The sequence below is a fragment of the Mercenaria mercenaria genome, chromosome 12 (genome assembly GCF_021730395.1).
Source record: "Mercenaria mercenaria strain notata chromosome 12, MADL_Memer_1, whole genome shotgun sequence".
In the NCBI taxonomy this organism is placed as follows: Eukaryota; Metazoa; Mollusca; class Bivalvia; order Venerida; family Veneridae; genus Mercenaria; species Mercenaria mercenaria.
This window is the reverse complement of record NC_069372.1, coordinates 2,369,278-2,391,240: the sequence shown is the minus strand read 5'-3', so window position 1 is coordinate 2,391,240 and position 21,963 is coordinate 2,369,278. Positions and strand designations below refer to the sequence as shown.

General features: G+C 35.5%; 1 protein-coding gene and 1 long non-coding RNA gene across 3 annotated transcripts in view; both read right to left on the bottom strand.

Annotated features, from left to right (window-relative positions):
• Positions 1 to 428: 428 nt before the first annotated feature.
• Positions 429 to 21,963, bottom strand: part of LOC123533827 (sodium- and chloride-dependent glycine transporter 2-like) — a 40,608-nt gene continuing 19,073 nt past the window's right edge. For both annotated transcript variants that reach the window (XM_053518975.1, XM_045315738.2), the window contains exons 6-14: positions 10,786 to 10,920; positions 7,411 to 7,514; positions 6,525 to 6,649; positions 5,413 to 5,525; positions 5,006 to 5,137; positions 4,588 to 4,687; positions 1,927 to 2,027; positions 1,033 to 1,200; positions 429 to 677 (exon numbers count right to left, since the gene is read on the bottom strand). In XM_053518975.1, coding sequence (XP_053374950.1) covers positions 477 to 677; positions 1,033 to 1,200; positions 1,927 to 2,027; positions 4,588 to 4,687; positions 5,006 to 5,137; positions 5,413 to 5,525; positions 6,525 to 6,649; positions 7,411 to 7,514; positions 10,786 to 10,920 — 1,179 coding nt within the window. In that variant the 3' untranslated portion in view covers positions 429 to 476. The remainder of the gene's footprint in view (positions 678 to 1,032; positions 1,201 to 1,926; positions 2,028 to 4,587; positions 4,688 to 5,005; positions 5,138 to 5,412; positions 5,526 to 6,524; positions 6,650 to 7,410; positions 7,515 to 10,785; positions 10,921 to 21,963) is intronic.
• LOC128547180 (uncharacterized) lies at positions 11,350 to 19,488 on the bottom strand. The gene is made up of 3 exons (XR_008366355.1): positions 18,787 to 19,488; positions 15,703 to 15,833; positions 11,350 to 14,812 (listed from the first exon to the last, which is right to left on the bottom strand). It is a non-coding gene; the product is annotated as an uncharacterized LOC128547180 (long non-coding RNA).

Here is a 21,963-nt window from a genome sequence, read left to right as displayed (position 1 = left end):
ACGTCATTCTCAACATCCGTCTGTTTAATTTTTGTTGTTCCACATTGGGAAAATGCTACATGCTTGCCTCAGTGTGTTGATTTTTGTGAGCACGACCTTTGTCTAACCCCGTCAGTCAAGTGTGGATAGAGGTCCTATATTTGCTCGCGAGAATCGATCTCACTGAGTAAAGCATAAAACATTTTCAAAATAATCGACGAAGTTATGATCTGGACAAAAATTAGACGGACAGATGGACGGACGCATGCATGCACGCACGCATGAACACATGCACGCACCCACGTATGAATATTTCCCTGTATCTATATGACATGAACAATTTTGTTATTTAAAAGTTACACATCGTGTCACTGTTGGACTCACCGATAGATTGCAGGGAAAGTGGGGATAGAGTAAATAGTGTTACAGAATAAAGTTTAACGCAAATATAAACCGAATTCATTTTATTTAGTATGCAAGTATATTCATTCTGTTCGTTATGTCTTCAGATTGTCCAATTCTTGAGCAAAAACAACATTCATAGCGGAGGACTGTCTGTATTTCCCAAACAAGTTGTAATAAAACAAATCCTGAAATGTCCTGTTACTGTATTTTGATTTCTTTGATTGATACTTTGCTTCATGCGCTTCTTCGTGTGGTCCCCATGTATTTAATGGCTTAAGGAGGCCAGCCATTTTCTGGAGAAAAGGAAAAAAACAAATGATAAAATAACACGTCAATGAATGTCCTTTCTGTAAGCTGAAATTTACCTTTAGCTATGTATCATTTCCTCAATGGGTCCTCGTACGTTTGAAATGTTTTTGAAAACTTATAAAAAGTTTTCAAGATCTTCAAAACTTTAACGTGTTCAAAAACTAAGAAATTTCCTTCCTAGTACTGTTAAAGTATAACTCGGAACGTTCGAGCCGATTTTAAGAAGCCACTTAGTATGTTTGGTGTTCAGCCCTTATACAGCTAAATGCTACAACGTTGCGATGTTAAACTGTCGGCGGTAATGTTCTGTTTAAAGATTAGTTTGGGTCTGAAGCATACCTTCCTAAAAGGGCCTTCCGTTTTCCGTACAATATAGACAGCTTGTCCTATGATAGGCGTCATGATAAAAACAACCAGCACCCAGCCCAGGATTCTTGCTAATGTAGGATAGGAGTATGAGCCGTACCTAGGCGGTACATATTCTACCAAACTTGTGAAGAATGCTACCTGGAAAGATGACTACATGATTATACAAATAAAAAAAAAAGATAATTACAAGGAATTACAGTTTACTAGGACAACGTGCCTTTAGAAATTTTGTCTAATTCTTCCCTCTCAGATGCTCAGAAAGCAACTAGTCAGTTGTCACTTGAGGTGCGGCAAAACAGTCTAAGTGTTAATAGTTTTAAACACTCAACGCGTGTACTGTTATTGACACACAGTTTTAAGAGATACATGAATTCTATTTCAGTCTCATCATCATGTACATCATTTGAATGTGAATTAATACCGACGGACTCTGCTGTAACGTAAGTAACACATACAATACGAAAAGAGCTTAAAACCTTCACAGCAAAGTGAGACGCACCAAGATAGGTTACATAACAGCATGATTACAATGGTAAATTACACATAAATGCACACTTTTGGTACTTATTTTTGATAACAAAATTAATACATAATATTTCATTTTTACAACTAAAATAGCAATTTCGCACACTTAAACTATATAAATTTTTGTAAGACTATGATCTTAATTTCGTATACTCTCGATAAGAATCTAGATACTTATGACAAAAATTCTATGCATTCATGAAATTATTCTTATACACATGATCTCAGGTTTGTACACTTAATGATCACTTTTTTGGTAATTATAATATCTATTTTGAACGCTTACAATACGAATTATGTACATTCATGATTACATTTTATTTTAATATATTTACGTACCGCAACAACGATTGGGGACACAAATGCGAGTCCAAATCTCAGAATTCCTGGAATAGGTTTTCCTACCATCAAATATACGTCGTCATTAAATCGGTCCAGTCCTGTGATAAGAAAGAAACAAGAGGGTCATGATGGCTTTATACCTGCTCACCTGAGTACTTAGGGTGTGTGATTAATGCCATATTGTTCTTTGGAGAAAGGCTGCTGATGAAATAGGCGTGTGATAAGTAGAGCAATTTTTTTATAAGATTCTGAAAATTCTATAATCTGCCCCAGGATTTGTGAAGAAATGAAGTAGCTGGCTTGCTAAAACGATGAAACACACTTTAAACTTATTAATCAGTGATACTCTAGACCATTGGGTACAGTGATATAACAATATGTTTCTGAACGACAATGATTTTATTCCATAGAAAATCACTGTTTAACATCCTTGACGATATCCAACAAGTAATTGCCTATTTCTTTTATGTTATTTTTTTTTCTTTTCCAACGATTTGCGATGACGTAATAATTATGACGAACAAACACTTATTTTGTTGAACTATAACGTCACAGTTTCAGTCTTCTTTGTTTAAGAAAAGATATATATCCCAAACAGTGATTTGTCGTTGTACAGATGCGAAGGAATTATATTAATGGAGCACAGCTCGAGTGATATAATAATGCACATCTAAACAAGAGCAAATCATTGTTTGAGATATATTATTTCAATTCTAACCCGTCATCAAGGATTATTATGTACATCCTTTTTGATATCCACCAAATATTTGCCTGTTTTGTGTGGCTTCCTTTTCCAGTGTACCGCTATGACGTGTGACACTATAACATAATAAGTGTGAAGTACAAACTGTGACTTGTTGCATACTAACGTCTTCTTTGTAAACTATGAAAACAACTGGACCGTGTTAAAATATATGGCCGTATTCGAATAGTGACGCATGACATATTTGATAAATCAAAGGTACGGAACTAAAGACCTACTGATTCAATCTGAACCATCATTTGATTTGCACAATACCTTAGTTATATACTTATTATGTACGACAATGAATGGTGAAGCAATGCATATGCTACAGTGATATACTGGAATTTTGTATAAAGCAAGTGCCATAACTGAGGGCTATCAAAGGTACGGAACTAAAGACCTACTGATTCAATCTGACCCATCATGTGATTTGCACAATACCTTTGTTATATACTTATTATGTACGACAAGGAATGGTGAAGCAATGCATGTGCTACTGTGACATACTGGAATTTTGTATAAAGCAAGTGCCATAACTGAGGGTTTAGAAAAAACAAAGACAAATATCAAACAGGGAATGCCACGCACCAAAAACGCAGCCTCCCCAGAACGAAACCTACAGCACGCAGACGTGCACATCACCCGCACACACACACACATACACACAAAGCCAGTACACCACAAACACACACACACATACACGCGCACACACAAAGCCAACACATTAGGACAAAACGAACAAACAAAGGAACACAGAGGGGCACCGCCTTGGAACGTTCAGTGGCAAAAACACCACTGGGGAGCTTAAACTGGTTTATGGTGCGCACCCAACCTCACTCTTAGAAGTTTGATTTAGCCCATACTTAAATTCGACAGATATCTAAAGGCTATACATATTCTGGCTAATGTGATTATGATTAGTGGTGAAATGAAAGAGCTTGAATGTAAATAGGACTAAATAATGTATCATTTTGACAAAGGGTCTAACCCATTGTGATCCGATTAAGCCTTTGATTTTCTTATAGCTTCGTACATTGTTTTGTAAGTTTGTATAAGATTACTTTAGAAATGTTGATGCTAGAGCGCAAACAAAGTAACTATTGACTACAGTCGAACGGTACACGTCGCACATCCAAAACCCTAAAAACTCACCATGAGCACTTCATGCTCAGGTGAGCTTAAATAAAAGATACACACAGATGTCAAAATTCTCGAAGATTTGCATATCCTAATTAACTTAGCTTAGTATATTTACTCAGGAGAATTATATACAAAACATTACAATTTTACTTCAGGAACACAAAATTCGTCCTATATTTTTGCTCAAGTCTTTATCTAGTTTGGATATTTATGTCTCCCACATTTAGTGGGGGAGACATATTGATTTAGTGATGCCTATCTGTCTGTCTGTCACAAATAGTGTCGACGCAACTTCTCCGACACCAATGAATGAATCTACACCAAACTTAACAAGAGTGTTCAATGCCAAGTCTAGTTGTGCATATCGTCGGTATTTTCTGATCATGTTCTGCACTGTTCGCCATTCAGTCAGTATCATTTTGGTAAGCACCCCTTTTAACAGTTAATGGTACTGTCCAAATTGGAAGATGGACAAGTTCATTGTAAAAATTTAGCCGTGGATCCCTAATAATCGACAAAATACGTTTTCTCCGTATGCGAGTTCGACATTTACTATTTTTATATGGAAAACCATTTTCTACGTCCGGAAAATGCCGAACCACCTAACGATAGTACGTAATCACACGAAAATTGCCGAGCGTCTTTACGGATCAGCTGCCTTAACTTATTAACATACAGTTGAAATTACACGAGTTTTTGGTTTGTGATGTTGCATGTGGATTTTATATCAGCCATTCCCAATATGTAACAATATTACTGCGAAGAACTTATACCATATATCCAGGCAACAATGAACACTTCTATAAAGGCAACAATTGGTCCAACCCACGCCCCATTGTACCAGTCTAGCCACAGAAACAAATACCCGCCGCTCTGCAATTTAAATTTATAAATGATAAATAATCGAGTCTTTGTCGAGCAAAATCAAACGCCATGTAATTTGATGTATAGAAGTATGTACATCTTCTTAAATAGAACAAAAGTCTTTGACTGTTTGCTTTTATATCAAAGTCATTAAATAGTTTGAATTTAATTGCATTTTGAATGAAAGGAAAATGTTTTAATCAGAATCATACGAGCATAAATGTGAAACTTAAAATGAAGAAATTAAACCATTATCCCATTAAAGAATAGAAGAAACTTGCCGGAATTTGATGGAAAAACGACCGTAAAACTACGAATGATAATTACCCCTGTGCATGTAGGTAATGCAAGTAGAAACATTAAACTCGATATTACAATGAGGGCCCTAACCCTGTAACCCGACTTCACCCTGGGGAAAACATCTCCTATGAACTGCATTATCATTTCTAGCAGAAGCATCTGAAAAAGTAAACATTAACACAGGAATTGTAACGTTGCTTTTCATTGGCCTTAACCAGTCACGTGACGTAAACAAATTGTTCATTCCAAATTGCTGGCGACATCTTGCGTTTTCAAAGTTATCTTATAATTTTATGCAGTGATACAACTTCATAAAAGACCTAGATGAGTTCGAGTGTTTTTCAAATGGGTTTTACTATTTAGAAAGTGTGGGGAAAGCTTGAAGCTTATTTGAATCACCTTCAAGTCCACTTCCTGGGTAGTATTAGTATTACCTGTGAGTCGATACCTGTAAAAAGCACGGACACCAAGAACAACACAGACCAAAGCTGTGGAACAGGGAAAGAAGACAAAGCTGTGACGTAAGCTACCATTCCCGTTGCCATACCTGAAATAAATGATGACATTTTTTCTACACCATTGCAGAATCTGATTTTAGTACAATTGTTAGAGCAAATATTAGAGCAAAACGAGCGTTGCAATGGAATGATGAGAATATTATTGGGACAGCATGCGTTTTTGAACGTACACAAGCAGGAGCTCAAAAAGGGTTCTGCAGATGTGAAATAAATCTGTGTCACATATAACGTCAGAAAAGATGTGATGATGGCGTCTTGACGCCTTCATGAATTCCGGTATCCGTACTATCCACTTGTCTAAAACCTGTAAACATGTTTTAGATATCCATAACAGGCAACACATAAAAACGGATACACCAAAATGCGTCTGTTCAATATTTTAAAACTGCAGGCTAATTTTTATTCTCTTTAAACTCAAACTTATAAATAATGATTGTTAGTATATCATTAAATAAGTACGAAAAACAATTTGAACCAACTGGTCCCTCGGGATTCTACTGATATTTAAACACGCGTTATTCATGCATTGGAAACCTTTGAAATGGCTTCAATACAAAAATATGTCCTATTTCCAAGTCGAATGATAAACATGTATCTGGAATGCTACCATAATACAAAAGAGGCATACACTGCGGTGTCAGTTGAAATATATACACTTGACCTTTGTTCATGACCTATTCTATGATGACATTGTACGAAGACTCCATAGTTTCAAGTACGCGAGGTAACATAACTTGAACCTTCTACATTTTATTTGCATTGACAACCTGTTTCGTATACTTGGAAATATTACGTTTTTCGAACAATGTCAACATTAACTGTCTTGATAATGATAACATTGTGTGAATGCGCCATATTTCCCAGTACACAAGATGATTTAACTTGAATGAATACTTTAACAGAATATATATTTTACCTGCATTGATTACGTCAGTTTAAATTTCATACAATTACCTTGCGTTATATTGAAACTGTACGCATGCGCCTTATTTCACATACATATGTCGATATGTGATTTGAAAAATTACCTGCATTGATAACCTCTGTAATATGGACATTGTACGCATGCGCCATATTTCCAAGTACACAAAAGCAAACCATTCCATTGAAAACAGCCATACTCATGTCAATGATTGGTATTATAACAGCAGTTCTGTATAGAAGGAGAAAATATAACGTCGTTTATGCATTTTGGACAATTATGTTTGTATGTGTATTGTCAAAATAATAGTTAGTTACAAAACTTTGATACAGTTCAGAAATAAAATTAAAATGCGGAAAAGACTAAATACGTCTCAAAGATCACATTTTAATCTGTAAATGTTGTTAAATCCTACAGTATTAGAAGTCTACTACAGATTGGGTAATATTCGTAAGTGTTTAATTTTTGCTAATATTCGCGAGGGTGTGACGTCGTAGATATATGCTGTAGTTTGTTCCATATTTTTATCTCAAATCTGTTTGAAAAAAAATACTTTCTAAACCGAGATCAGATTCTTCAAGAACGGCCGGTATTTCATACAGCAAAACCAAACCCGGGGACCAAAAATAATGGCTAGGCAAAAAATCAATTGAGGCAGGAAAATCGATCGAGGCAGAAGAGGCAGAAAAATTTACCGAGGCAAGTGCCTCGGTTGCCTCAGTAGTCGCCACGTCTATAAAAGCCAACACGAAAATGACCCAAATGACAGTAAGTGTTTTAGAAATGCCTTTTGAACACGTTTAGTAAATAGTTCGCTGATAGCGGATTCGAACAGAACATTTCAAAACACCAAAATATGACATAAACTTAAATATTTTGTGTTAGACAATGGATTTTTCTATTTTCGCAATAGCTTGATAGCCGTTGATTTCTTAACTGATTATGATTACTTTTATATTTCTAACATACTGCCCTAGTACGTAAATTATGACCTTAGGCAATTTTCCTTAAAGTCTGCATGTGATCCGAGCAATACAACGACTCCCCATCCAAATGACAACGTATAGAATGCCATTAAAGTTGCTTCTATCCATACCTGGAGCAAATGAAAGCATTTTCATGCATCTAAGATAATATATATATCATCCGTCTAAGGTAATAGAACATTATGCAGCTTAAGTTGATATAAGTTAATAGAATTTCCATCTAAGGTAATAAAATGCTATCCATCTAAAGTAATAAAATGTCTTCCATCCAAAATAATAAAATGCAATACGTCTAACGTGAGAAGATGTCATCTATCTAAGATAATAAAATGTCTTCTACATACAGTAATAGAAAGTTATCCATCTGAGGTAATATAACGTCAGTTGTCTATGGTAATATAATGTCAACCATCTAATGTAATAAAATGTCATCTTTCTAAGGTAATTAAATGTCATATTTCCAAGGTAGTAACATATCATCCATCAAAGGTAATAAAACGTGAATTAACTTGAATGTGGTTATGCACTGCTAAAACTGTTGGCAAATATTACCATATCTGCAATAGCATTGTCGTATGCTTTGGTAACTGCTGCGTATGTTAAACATGAATTAAGGTATCCGATCCACAAATAAGCAAGTTGTATATAACAGTGCTATTAAAATATATTAAATATTGATGCCTGGTAAGCTCATATAATTTTGATATCATTTGAAAGTGTAATGCCTACTGAAAAAGAAAATATAAATTACATGACAAAAAAAAAACAAAGACAAATATCAAACAGGGAATGCCACGTACCAAAAACCGAGCATACCCAAAACGAAACCAACAGCACGCAGACGTGCACACTACAAACACACACACACACACACACACACACACACACACACACACACACGCACACACACTCGCACACAAAGCCAACACACGAGGATAAAACGAACAAACAAAGGAACACAGTGGGGCGCCGCCTTGGAACGGTCAGTGGCAAAAACACCACTGGGGAGCTTAAACCGGTTTATGGTGCGCACCCAACCTCACTCTTACCCCCACCATGTTCCAAAGACACGGGACAGTGTAAATAAAAGTAATTCCCTCCAAGTGAATCTCTAACACACGTAAACAAAGGCATGTCATGTAAAACACAAAAATGCTCGTGTATAAATATATAAAAAACAAACCTTAAGAACCAAAAACGTATGTACTCAATGCCTTTGCAGAAGACAGAGCAACAAGAGAAACACCCTTAAGGGCCCGACGAAACAGGCCAAAAGACAGATATCAAAACAGTTCAGTCCTGGTGGGATTTAAAAACTGCTTATCATAGAGTCCTCCCCCTCTTCCGTCAGACACAATCAAAGAGGGAAGCATAGTGTCCAACTGTAAACGGGTTGAACACTAAACATGCGGTATGTCTCAAAACAGTTGGGCCGTAACCTCTTTTAATAAAACGTTTTATAATTTTACCAAATACAGTTGGAAAATTACCATTACCCAAGATCATACGAAGTTTGTAAACCACATCCCCATAAAAACGGGTTTTGAAATACCTTCTCGCAAAAGTGTCTATATATTACTATTGAATTTTAAAACCAAATCAGAATTACGATAGTAAAATTTAGCAAAATATTTACGCAATTTGTAATACGGTAGCCTTGTTGAAGAAATTTACTTGTAATATTTTGATTACGATCATTGAAATCATTGACATGACTACACGCTCTGGCAAACCGAATTAATTGTAAAACATATACCCCATAAAATGTAGCCTGAGGTACATCCCCATCCAAATGGGGAAAATTTACAATACTAAAATTAAAATCATCCCTCTTGTCATAAATTTTGGTATGTATAATATTGTCATAAATAGAGAGATGTAAATCTAAAACTGAAGCATCAGTATCCGAATTGTTAGTTTTAATGAACTGAATCTCCAAAATATGTTATAGAATTTTTATTTATTTGCTTTATAGTATTCTTTCAAATGATATAAAAAAAACATGGGGTCACCAGACATCGAAATGTTACCCATTTGTGGATCGGATACCTTAATATCAATGCTTGATAATTGTGATAATCGGCAATTTACGTAATCTCAGTATGTTATTCCGGTATTCTCCGTCTTTTTTCGGAAATCCAGGTGCGCGTTTAGTTATATTTACAAACTTAAGACTGCCGAGCTGGTTGATGTGACCGCGTAATCCAGGTGCACGTTTAGTTATATTTACAAACTAAAGAATGCCGAGCTGGTTGATGTGACCGCGTAATCCAGGTGCACGTTTACTTATATTTACGAACTAAAGAATGCCGAGCTGGTTGATGTGACCGCGTAATCCAGGTGGCACGTTTACTTATATTTACGAACTAAAGAATGCCGAGCTGGTTGAGTCGGTGGCACGCGTAGTCCAGGGTGCACGTTTTATAGTATGTATATTATACGAACTAAAGAATGCCGAGCTGGTTGATGTGACCGCGTAATCCAGGTGCACGTTTAGTTATATTTACGAACTAAAGAATGCCGAGCTGGTTGATGTGACCGCGTAATCCAGGTGCACGTTTAGTTATATTTACGAACTAAAGAATGCCGAGCTGGTTGATGTGACCGCGTAATCCAGGTGCACGTTTAGTTATATTTACGAACTAAAGAATGCCGAGCTGGTTGATGTGACCGCGTAATCCAGGTGCACGTTTAGTTATATTTACGAACTGAAGAATGCCGAGCTGGTTGATGAGACCGCGTAATCGCACGGAAATTGCCTAGTGTCACTACGGGTCCACAACCTTAACCTTTACCCTGCTAAATTTCTAAAGTGAACTGGTCCATCATTCAATTTGGGCAATACCATTTATTATTCAAAGGGGTGTTTACTTAAAATTTGCCAACTGAATAGCGAACAGTGCAGACCATGATTAGACTGCACGGATGTGCAGGCTAATCTTGGTCTGCACTGGTCGCAAAGGCAGAATCACTTGCTGCCAGCAGGCTAAAGGTTAATATCAGTGCTTGAGAAACTATACTTTTGATTATACATAATTTGACTATAACAGACATTTGCAATTTCTATCTAAAAAAAAACAGAAACGGGAAATACACAATTTTATTCTTCACTAAAACTTTTGTTTCAATTAGATGTTTTTTGAGACATGGAATTCAGCTGAAACTGTAATGAACAGTTTCCAAAAAAATAATATTCAAAGTCTTTTTTGGACAAAGTTTTGACATGTGATGGACGGGGTCTTAATAATAATAAATCATGACAGGAATGGGACGGTTGCAGTAGGGCCATGTATCACATCCTAGTTTCTAGACAAATTGATTCTTTTGTGTGTTTTTTTCAAACCTCAGATTTGTATAACCATCAGGTTTCACTTTCCTTACCCGAGCGTCTAGAAGTTTATCAAACTTAGGATAGAAGAAATAGTATAGGCCATCCTGATATCCGGGTAACATAACGGAACGTATGAAGATTGCCACCGACATAATAACGGGGAATGTTGCTGTCACGTAAATCACCTGAAATCAAAAAAAAAAGGTAGACTTATTTCAGATCATCCAGTTCAGGCCCTTTGTTCACAAAACATTTTTCAGTCTCAGCTGAGTTAGAGATTGAAATGTTAATAGATCTAGCAAATTCTGCTGGAAGCTCAAGATTAAATTCAAATTGCGACTAATGTCAATATGGAATAGTCATTTGAAAATAGTCTTTAAGTTAATATTTAATTTAAAACATGAAATTTAGATATAAGTGACAAATAAATAACGTTTCATTATATAACTCAACTGAGACTGAAATTGCTTTGTGGACATGGGTCCAGGGCAACAGTGTCATCCAGTGCACTACTGATCTGCCTACACATTTAAACATTTTTTTTACCATAACGCTGTGAAAAAATGGTATTCACTGTATTGTGAATATGTATGTTTAGTTTTATTTAGATACGGACAAATGTTTAATAATGGTACTACTTGTGTTAGTCGTGACGTCACATCTGATGTCAAAACTGATGTAATAATGGCGTCTCGTCGTTCCATGCCTCAAACAGTTCACTGTTTTAAGCGAATTTTTGGTCACTTTTGTCTCAAATTAGACAATTTCTAGAAAAACTTAGAGGTGTAATTCATAACAGTACCTTGATCCGCAACGATGGATTTTCATCTGTTGGATTTTGCCAGGGCGGGTCACACTCAGCGCAAGTGCATATTAGGATGCAGGCCTGGCAATGTCTACCCAAGCCAAATATATTTCAAATCAAGGTAGCTACTGCTACAGTATCACTATTGTACGTTTCTTTACATAGTACAGTTCTTTAGATCAGTCCTTAGGTGTATAAATTTACATTATATAGGATCCGCCAAAATATAGTTTACATGCGCGTAGCTACCCTTACGCAAATACGCAGCTGCGTAGTGAAAATCTGGCAACCATACACAATTACTTGGCTAGTGTCATGCAACGGAGATGGCTTCATACACTATCATTGCTTACTTCATATTGTGTTTGAAGTACAGTAGGGTAAAATGGGGTAACTGGGACAATGGGGTAACTGGGACACTTTACACTTTTCAGTAAATTGGGGGAAAATATTGGTTACGTTCCCTAAATAAGATCATATGTTGAAAAAGAACATTCAGTGTTAAAGCCTATTTTGACAAAACTTTTTCTACCTATGAATTGGAAAATATTTTAAGAGTAAATTTTCTTAGACATATGTTGAGAGTATTACTGATTAAATAAAAATAAGAAAACATAAAATTACACGCTATAAATAATTATGCCTATTTTTTTCAGATGGTGCATTAAAATATTCTCGTTATGTTCCTGTCTAGTGAAACGCACAGTAGAAATAGTCTTCTGACTTTATAGATGTATTTGCTTATATGTGGTCGGTATATCAATAAGATCTTAAAGATATTTAACTTCGATACGGCTTGATCATAAATGTGACGTCATGATAATTTTGACGCATGAAGCTGGTTCTCGTATGTGTATGTAATATCGCATTAAACTTGTTTGAAATATTGAATCGTATTTTGTATCATTGCAAATCAAGGACATGGCATTATCTTTTTAAAATTCTATCGAAAAGTATAATAATTTGGTTTAAATGACTTTCATTTTGAATAATAAAGTGGTCTGTCATGAACCGTTGCGTTGACGTCAGACAATGACGTTATAAAACAGGTGCTTGTTTGTGAAATATGGCAAGTCTAAAATATTTATATTGGTATGTGTTGATACCTTCAGCTATAGGAAGAGTGGCAAAACTGTAGGTATCACATTACTGTTTCATACAATGAGATTTGGTTTTAAGAAATCACAACATACTTTATTTTGAACGTTCCTTTTCAAAAGTGTCCCACTTACCCAAATTTATTAGGGCAAGTGGGACACTCTCGTTAAGAACAAGGTTATCCATGTTTTTATTTTTGAACAAACTGGATGCTGGAAGAAAAAGGGGATATGCTCCAATGGACAGTACATAAAATGTTGTACATAACTGTACATAACCACTATAAATTGTCAACTTTTAATCTTTTTCCACGAATGAAATGAAAAAAGGAAAGAAAGTCTAGTAATGATGAAACTCTGATATTTTGTAAGTATACCACTAGTTCACAGGCGTGGTCATAATCTATATTAGCTTAACTTGGGTGCAATTACTGAACATTTTCTACCTGATACCAAGTTTACATGACCCAAGTAACTGTTAAGTCACATAAGTTTATCTAAGAGAGATCGTTCCGTAAACCCCTCCCACTCATTCCGCGTAAAATCTGGTGAGTTTAGAATTTTTGATAGTCTAATAGGCTAATACTGATACTTCTTTCATGTTTAAATAAACTGTCGGCAAATCTTATATTAATAAATAGTATTTATACTAGGTGAAGCGTAGAAACCAACTGACAGTCAAGCCAACTGGGTTGTTCTTTTTGTTAATTACTATGCCGTTGTGCCAAATATTCAGGCTAAAGCAAACACCAAATATTGGTCAGACAACACATTTTAGGTACAGTTGCCAATAATTTCCTAGAGCATATGCCTATGTATCCCTCTGGATCTCCTTAACCCTGCCTTCATTCCCCTCACATCTCATCCCTCCTCCCCGAGTCTTCCTGTATGCAAAAATGTATGCAAAGCTAGTTAATGTCCTTATTTCTTTGTGAAAAAAGACACACATTTCAATTGTCCCGTTAATATTTGATAAAATCTATGTTTTAAGACTGTTTAAAATTTTGATCAGTTTCAAGTGTAAAAGTCACATATATAAGTACGTAATGGATTATTTCAAGTTTATGTTTAATTCACACATTGTATTTTACACTTACAACACTTTTTTATTTTAACCGATTTATCCGATAAGCATATATTGAAACAAATAATGACATAATTTTGGCAAAATTTGGACATATTGATTTCTTTATGCATCCTTGTTTTACAAAACAGTCATAAACTGTAATTAATATTGAGCTATATTTTCAGTTTAGACTTCTGTTTTGATCTGTGGACATGAATGGTTTCATTTTTCATAAATGCGACTGTAATATACACAGTTTTAATACAATTAAAATGTCCCAAGTTACCCCAACTGGGACACTTGACCAATGTTTAATTAATTTAAAGTTAATCACAGGTTTTCAGGTATTTGTAAAAGTTTACATTCGTCATATATTGTATAGGCTGCGCATACTGAAAAATCAATAAATCCAGTTTATATTTTGTCTTTCTAAAATATTACTCAACAGTGTTTCTTTAAGTGTCCCAGTTACCCCATTTTACCCTAAACTCCGGTTTTAGCGAACTCATCGGGACAAGCAAGTGCGTTTTCGTTATAACCTGAGTTTGTAATAAAAATATAGCGAACCTGTTTCTTAGTCTTAACCTAACTACACACAAAAACAAACTCCGGTTTGCAGTGGGCAAGACTTGCTATATTTATTGGACGAAAGGCAGGCGCACAAAATATGTACATGTACGGTAACAAATTGTGATAACATAATAGATCTAAGTAGTTTAAAATAATTCTGAAAAGCGTTACTGTTATGATGTATATTATCAACATAAGTTCAAACGTGCACAAAATAAGCTTAAATCATGCTCTGGACTAAGTGAAAACTTTCGATATGAGAAAGTATATTCTATATGAAAACATCAAGTCTACGCAGAATAATAAAATCTTGTACAACTGAATATGAATATTTCTTTTTCATTCTGTGTCAAATCTGCAACTACAATTAAACATCTTTGATCATTTGCTCCTCGAAAAATACAAAATAAAGTTATAACTGATGATGCTTGTTGTAAAAAACCCGTACAAGGTTATGAAAACGCTTACAGACGTGGTCGACTGGCCGAGGAAAACCTGAAGTAAAACCTTCCTATTTTAAAGGGAAAAAACTCAGGAACCTCCACTGGCGCCAGATCAGAAAGAAAATGCCTCTGTACATATTATACCCTACCCCTAGGTATTCTATAAGAACCATGGTCATGAACGGGAAAGTGCACTAACCCGTTTCAATCGTACATTTCTCAACTTAAACGCGCAGTTCGGTGAATGGGTACCTAGTATATTGAACAAGCGATAATTTATCTTCCATCGTGCACCAGTCACATTGTCTCAATATTCCATATTGCTGAGATTATCAACATATTTTATGCTTTCGTCAACGTTACAGAAAAAACTTGCTTGAACTTCCCTAATGAACATCCGGTCTAGAGGTCACGGCAGTGCGCACATGTTTGGCGAAACGTAAACAACAAAAACAGATTTTAAAAAAATCAAAATTTTACACTAAAACTCGAAATGATGAATGAAATCATCTTGTATATGATCTTTAATTTGAAATCGTACATTGGTCTGCGTCTGTTCTGTATATTTTATTCATTTTGCACATTTTGCTGCATTTTCACATTTTAGCGAACACGTGTAGTAAAATGACGATTGACATACATTTTTACAACAGCCAATCAGAATGGTTTTGTAATCTAGAACGGAACTTCACCAGGGAAGTTCAAGCAAGTTTTTTGTGTAATGTTGAAATTACTATAAACTACGCGTTGTTTTTCTAAGATAAGATGTATTGAAAAATGTGACCGATGCACAATGGAAGATAAATTACCACTTGTTTGATATCCATAGTACACATTTACCCCACTGCGTGTTTTAGGTATGAAATGCGCTTTTGAAACGGGTTAGTATATTTTCCCGTTCACGACCATGGTTCTTATAGAATACCTAGGGGTAGGGTATAACATGTACAGGGGCATTTTCTTTCTGATCTGGCGCCAGTGGGAACCTCCACCCGTTTGTCATCAGCGAGTTACGCCGACTGTCATACCACTAGATATTGGGTCTCATCATTGTACGCCTTTCCAAAACAATAGCGCCGTACTTTAAAATAATGTTATTATTATCGTGATGTACAAACTTAAGGTACTTCCGCAAATTGAAATTAGAAATTCATGTGAAAAATCAATATCCTCAAAACAGCTTTCGAAATGCAAGGACACAAAAAATATATGATAAAAGTTGAAAAGATATATCTGTAGGTAAACTTGCGAGCATGAAAGCTACGCTGAACCATATCTCCACAGTGCTTTGGAAGAAAATGAGTGAACATTTTTGGTGCAAAATTTCGGTATCGTATGCAATCTAAATTGCTATAAAATATTTATTTTCAAATCAAAGAAATGTCAAAATAGTGCACACGAGCGTTACTTTTTCAAGAAAATGTCGTTAAACATTCTAATGCGCAAAACACGTGCACAGTTTCTCTAAAATATTTCGCCGCCATGTTTATTTCAATGAATTAAATATATGATTGTTCTTTTACCTCAGATTTCTTTACTGAAATATATATGCCTCCTTATTCATGGTTAGAGATATCCATTTAGAAAAGTTTAGCACTGCCCGATCTCCTTAATCTGTTACCTATCCTTTACATTTAAAGAATAAACGCAATGTGTAATGATAGTTTTTCGCTTTACACACCACCTTTGGACAAGAAAGGCGTTTCACTTAAAATTTGTAAGCATCCGCTGGCAAAATATTATTGAAAGATCGGAACGTTTTCTAAAATAAAGCTCAATTTCAATCATTTTCAAATACTGAAAATATTGCACATTGTGTTGAATACATAAATAAAACAAAAATCCCCTAAAATAAACCATTTTAGAACTTTTCCGGGAACTATAAGTTTCAGCCGAACAACGCATTTCAGGATGACACAAAACTGGTTTCTCTTTGTAAACAGTGTCAAAGTTCACCTGAGGCACATTGCTGAAAAAGTAAAAGTGCTTACTTGTTTCAGTTTTACATCCTGTAGAAAACGATCAACTTTCAACTTTAAATGCATATATGTTCTAAAATTATTCCAATATCAAAAACCGTCCGATCTTTTCTGTGAGAAATAAAACGAAGCAAATTTAACTATTTGTTTACACTTTAACCATGTGAAATTAAAGGCATGTACTATCACGAGACTCCCGTGCATTTTGAACCTCGTGGTGAATAAACTGAATTTACTTTAAAGTATGGTGTCTCAGTTGAGCCAGTTATTTGTTAATTTCAGAGAACATACATTAAAGAGTGTGTGTGTGTGTGTGTGTGTGTGTGTGTGTGTGTGTGTGTGTGTGTGTGTGTGTGTGTGTGTGTGTGTGTGTTCTGGTTTAACGTCTTTTCCAACAATTTTTCAGTCATAAACGACGGTGTCTTCTTGTAGCAGTGAGCACAATGCCCAACTTTATAGTGCTGCCTCACTGGAATTTCACGCCGTAGACACGCGGCATGTTACCCCACCTAGTCACATTATACTGACACCAGACTGACCAGTCCTAGCACTATTCTCTTAATGCTGAGCGCCAAGCGAGGAAGCTACTAGTACAGTTTTTACGTCTTTGGTATGACGCGGCCGGGGATCGAACCCACGACCTCCCGCTCTCGAAGCGGACGCTAGATACCTCTAGGCTACCGAGGCGGTTCATACATTAAAGAAGTGCTTATGAGATTATGCATGTGTGCGCATATTTCAAAGTCACTATATATTAACGACTATAGAAAACAAGTGTGCACTCGGCAATAGCAAGTCTATTATTTTCAGGTGTATACTGAACACTGAGCCTTATGTTTGTACTCGTTATCCTTGGTTTCGTAGACAGTCTTAGTACTGGACCGCTGCTTCCGCTGTCAACACCGCAGTAATATAAAGTCATTGTCCATTTCTATGCCGGAATTTCAATACACATTTATTATCAGTATATATCTATGGAAGTGTGAAAAAATATTATTGTTTAACGAAGAACAGTAACTTATGAGATATTTCTGATTTTAATCATCAGGTTTTCGCCTGAAAAGTTCAACTGATTGCATTTTGTTTGTTTTGTAGTTATCTACAATTGTATATAAATTGTATTACCTCCTAACATATTTGGCTGTACATTTTGTCTGCGATTTAATCTCACTGCGTTTTTAAAAACATGCTGCATAAATTCTCATAGTGTATAAAAAGTCGATAGATCAAAACTGGTTAGTTTACAACGCATGAAACATCTAATAAGGAATCTCTATACACATCGAACTTGTCCCGGACCAGTATGCGGAAATACTGTGGCCCAATGTTTCAAGATTGTCTAAAATGTTTGCATATATCGTGATAAAACAAATATTTTCGATTGTTTTTATAATTAATAAATATAAAATCACGTATGTGTGAGAAAGTTACGTTAAGTAATTTCGGTAGTTACCGCAGGAAGTTTCGAAAATTCCATTTGCTCCAAATTTTCCTTGAGATAAGCAGCGTGTAAGTACATAAATTCCGCTGTAATAAATTAAACCTTTCTTATACTTGCACAATCCTTTAAACGAATTTTTGATCATTGCCAAATCTTGGTCGCATTAAGTCGGAGACTTCTCTAACAATTTTAGGCAGTTTGGTACACCATACATAGAAAAATCATTGTGCGCACATTGCACTACTTTTATGTATGTTGAAAATAGCAATATGTACAAATGTATTTTCGTTTTAATACATGAAGTGGTCAGATTTGAAAACAGATTTTGTAATAAGTTAAGTTCTATTCAGTAAGACAATTCTCCTATGCACTAATTGAAACTTTGAACTAACTTTTGCCATTCATGAATTTTTAATAAAGTATTTTGAAAGGATTTATAAATCTAACCAAAAATTTGGAAAAATACAGGTAAAATATCTGCTTTGTTTATTTCCCAATTTTAGTATCACTTTTTATACAGCTACATTTAGTTCAGGTCTTGCAAACTGAGCTGTTTTTGTGCTACGGAACAGCTGCATTTGAAAGCTTTGGTTCACTATATTTTCACACCTCAAATGAAGGTCACTCTAAATTCAAGATGGCGGAAGTACCTTAAATAAGAAACATATCCGAATTTGAATAGCGAAAATACGTGTGTCTGTATAGAAGTCAAGCCTAGAACTTATTCACACGGCGCTGGCCGTGCAATAGCCCGCCTAATATCACGTGACGTTCCGCGTCACTGAATCGCACAAAATATACCCGCGATTTTGTGCTTCGCCCAAGTTAAGACATACGTTCTGAGCTATACTGCGTAACGCTCAGAACTAGCAGTTATTTGTATAGTAAACTGATTTATATAATTAGTTGATTTAACGTGCATTGAAATTCACCAATCGTTTTGCAATTTATCTCATAATCCTACTATCTGATTGCTTATTTTGTAATAATCCTGACCATGTGAAATATTACAATCATACGCTGTCTAGGAGGAAATTTCTATAACAAAATGATAATACAGTGTTAACAATTAATAAAATGTTGGTTGAGAAATCGGAAAAAAATACATTTTCAAGGCTAAAAGCTTTTGAATATGACTTTTTGTATAACACCGCAGAGGAAATTATTATCGTTTCGGATATAACAATGTTAGTGGGTGTTTATCACCTTAAGTGTTTTATAACCTTCGCGGGTAAACACGTGAAATTCGTGCATATCTCAGGCATTTATATAGATGTTTCGCGGGTTTTCTTCACTCAAGACTAATATTTGGCAGTAAACGCATCATTGTTTTGTTGTCATATACACCCCTCCCACCCACCCATCCTGATAAATATATTTTATTACAGAATGTCGTATTCAGAATGCTGTAGCACTTCAAGAAATTGAATGTTTGTTTTATAGATAATTGTCATTTCTATAGAGTCAATGGAGATGTGGCGAATTCAAGCAGTATATCACAAGAACATTGCAATTACATTGTGTACGCGGATTTTAATCAGTTAATATATCGTTTCAGTGCCAAAGGACCACTTGACGATGCCAATATCACAATACCAATGGACCATGAAGATTAATTATCGAACGGATTGGCTGAAATTGCACTGTATAAATACGTACTGCCAAATAATAAGTCTTATTCCTATTTCTGTCTTTTGTTGTTTTTGTTATAGCAGATAAGATAATAATTAATTTACTCTCGATAACAGAGAGAGAGAGAGAGAGAGAGTAAACGTAATTTGTCTCGCATAATATTTACTTTATCTTGAGCTGAGCGCGAAACTATTGTAACGATATATAAATAAAAAATAAGATATAATAGCTTCACGCTCAGCCTTTGATATCATAGATATATGTTACAATTGTACTTAAGTGTATGAATTTATCAACTATTATTCCATAGAAAATAAAATTCAATAGAAATCCATTCATTACACCTAGTTAAATCTTACGCTATTGACACCGGTACAAGTCATACGATATTACAGTATTTGACAACCAATTCACAGTGAGATAAATATGCTCTTTCTATATAATTGGTGATGCGTATTACGTAACTAAATTATATGAGCCATGCCATGAGAAAACCAACATAGTGGGTATGCGACCAGCATGGATCCAGACCAGCCTGCGCATCCGCGCAGTCTGGTCAGGCTCCATGCTGTTCGCTTTTAAAGCCTATTGGAATTGGAGAAACTGTTAGCGAACAGCATGGATCCTGACCAGACTGTGCGGATGTGCAGGCTGGTCTGGATCCATGCTGGTCGCATACCCACTATGTTGGTTTTCCCATGGCATGGCTCAATTATGTATAATATTTCGGATCTTAAGCAACATCAAATCATCAAAACAAGATTTCAGTGTAATACTTGGTTTTAGATGTCGTTTAGATAATATTATATCAACAATCCCGCTACGTTTAAATATTTGTTTTGTGATTCGAAAGTGTTGGTACGAAATCTGCCCAATGCTAATGTTAAAGCCTGAGATTTTTATAGTTCCGCACTTCGCCGTTGTGATCTCGCGCTTCGTCTTCCACGCTTCTCTGTCATGGGAAGGCGATACCCGAAGCGCGAGATCAAAATGACAAAGCACGAAATGGAGTTTGTTTTTTTAAATTTTATTGTTGTCTTTTTCGAAATTTTTCGCTTCACCACCGTGATGTTTAGCTTCACCATCGTGATTTTGCGCTTCACGCTTCACAATACGCAAATTTCGCGGCAAAGTGTTCACAGCGCGAAATCACGATGGCTTCACCATCGCTATCTCGCGCTTTACAGCTCGCCAGAGAAAGAGATGCACGAAGCGCTAAGCGCAAGATCACGATGGCAAACTGCAAAATAATTTAAAAGGAGTAAGAAACATTTTGCAGAATACTGTTTTAGTTGAAGAAAAGATAATAATACATTTTAACGAAGTTGACATAATGCAGACGTCGATGACATCCGCCGAAATATTTTCCCTATGCAAGGCATCCGTTTCTTATTTGGTACATTTGTAACAATATCATGAAACTTAGCATGTCTTTGTTGACTAGTATTCAGTTTGGAGTTATGGCAAAATTCCTTTTAACAACTCTCGAATATATACTTATACACACATCTCGAATATATACTTATACATATACTTATACATACATCTCTTGTTATCCAATCATAATGATGTTTTGAAAGTTTGTTACCACCAACCATCTGTTTTGAATACTGCACACATATAACATGGATCAATGAACCACAAATTGCACGTGCAATATTACACGCATACCTAATAAAATAATACATTTTATATAAAAGATTAAGAACGAATAAGGTTTTTGTGCAATGTTTAGCTTCAAATACATGCTAAAATGCACCATTTGCGGTTCTCAGTTGAAAAAAAAATCATGGGGAGGATACCAAGAACACACCGCATTACCTCTGCGTACTATGAAGAATGCCATAGCCATGCGCCTGCAAGTAGTTTCTGCGTTGGCCACTGTACACGGAATGTTTCTTTAAGTTCATTTAAACAAAAATAGCATGCATCATATATATATATATATATATGACGGATATTCATATCAATATTCATAAGAAGCCAAGTTATGCCCAACTGATAGAATTTCGCTGGTCAGAACAAAAACATTTAAGAAAAATTATATAATAGAATCATGTTTTAATATATCTATACACGAAGAAGAGGTAATACATAGGCGGGGGCGTAGCCTGAGTGAATTATTCTATGTGGCTTATAACCAGTTCGAAGTGTCTAAATATATTAAACGTGAAACGTAATTCTGCTGTATATAT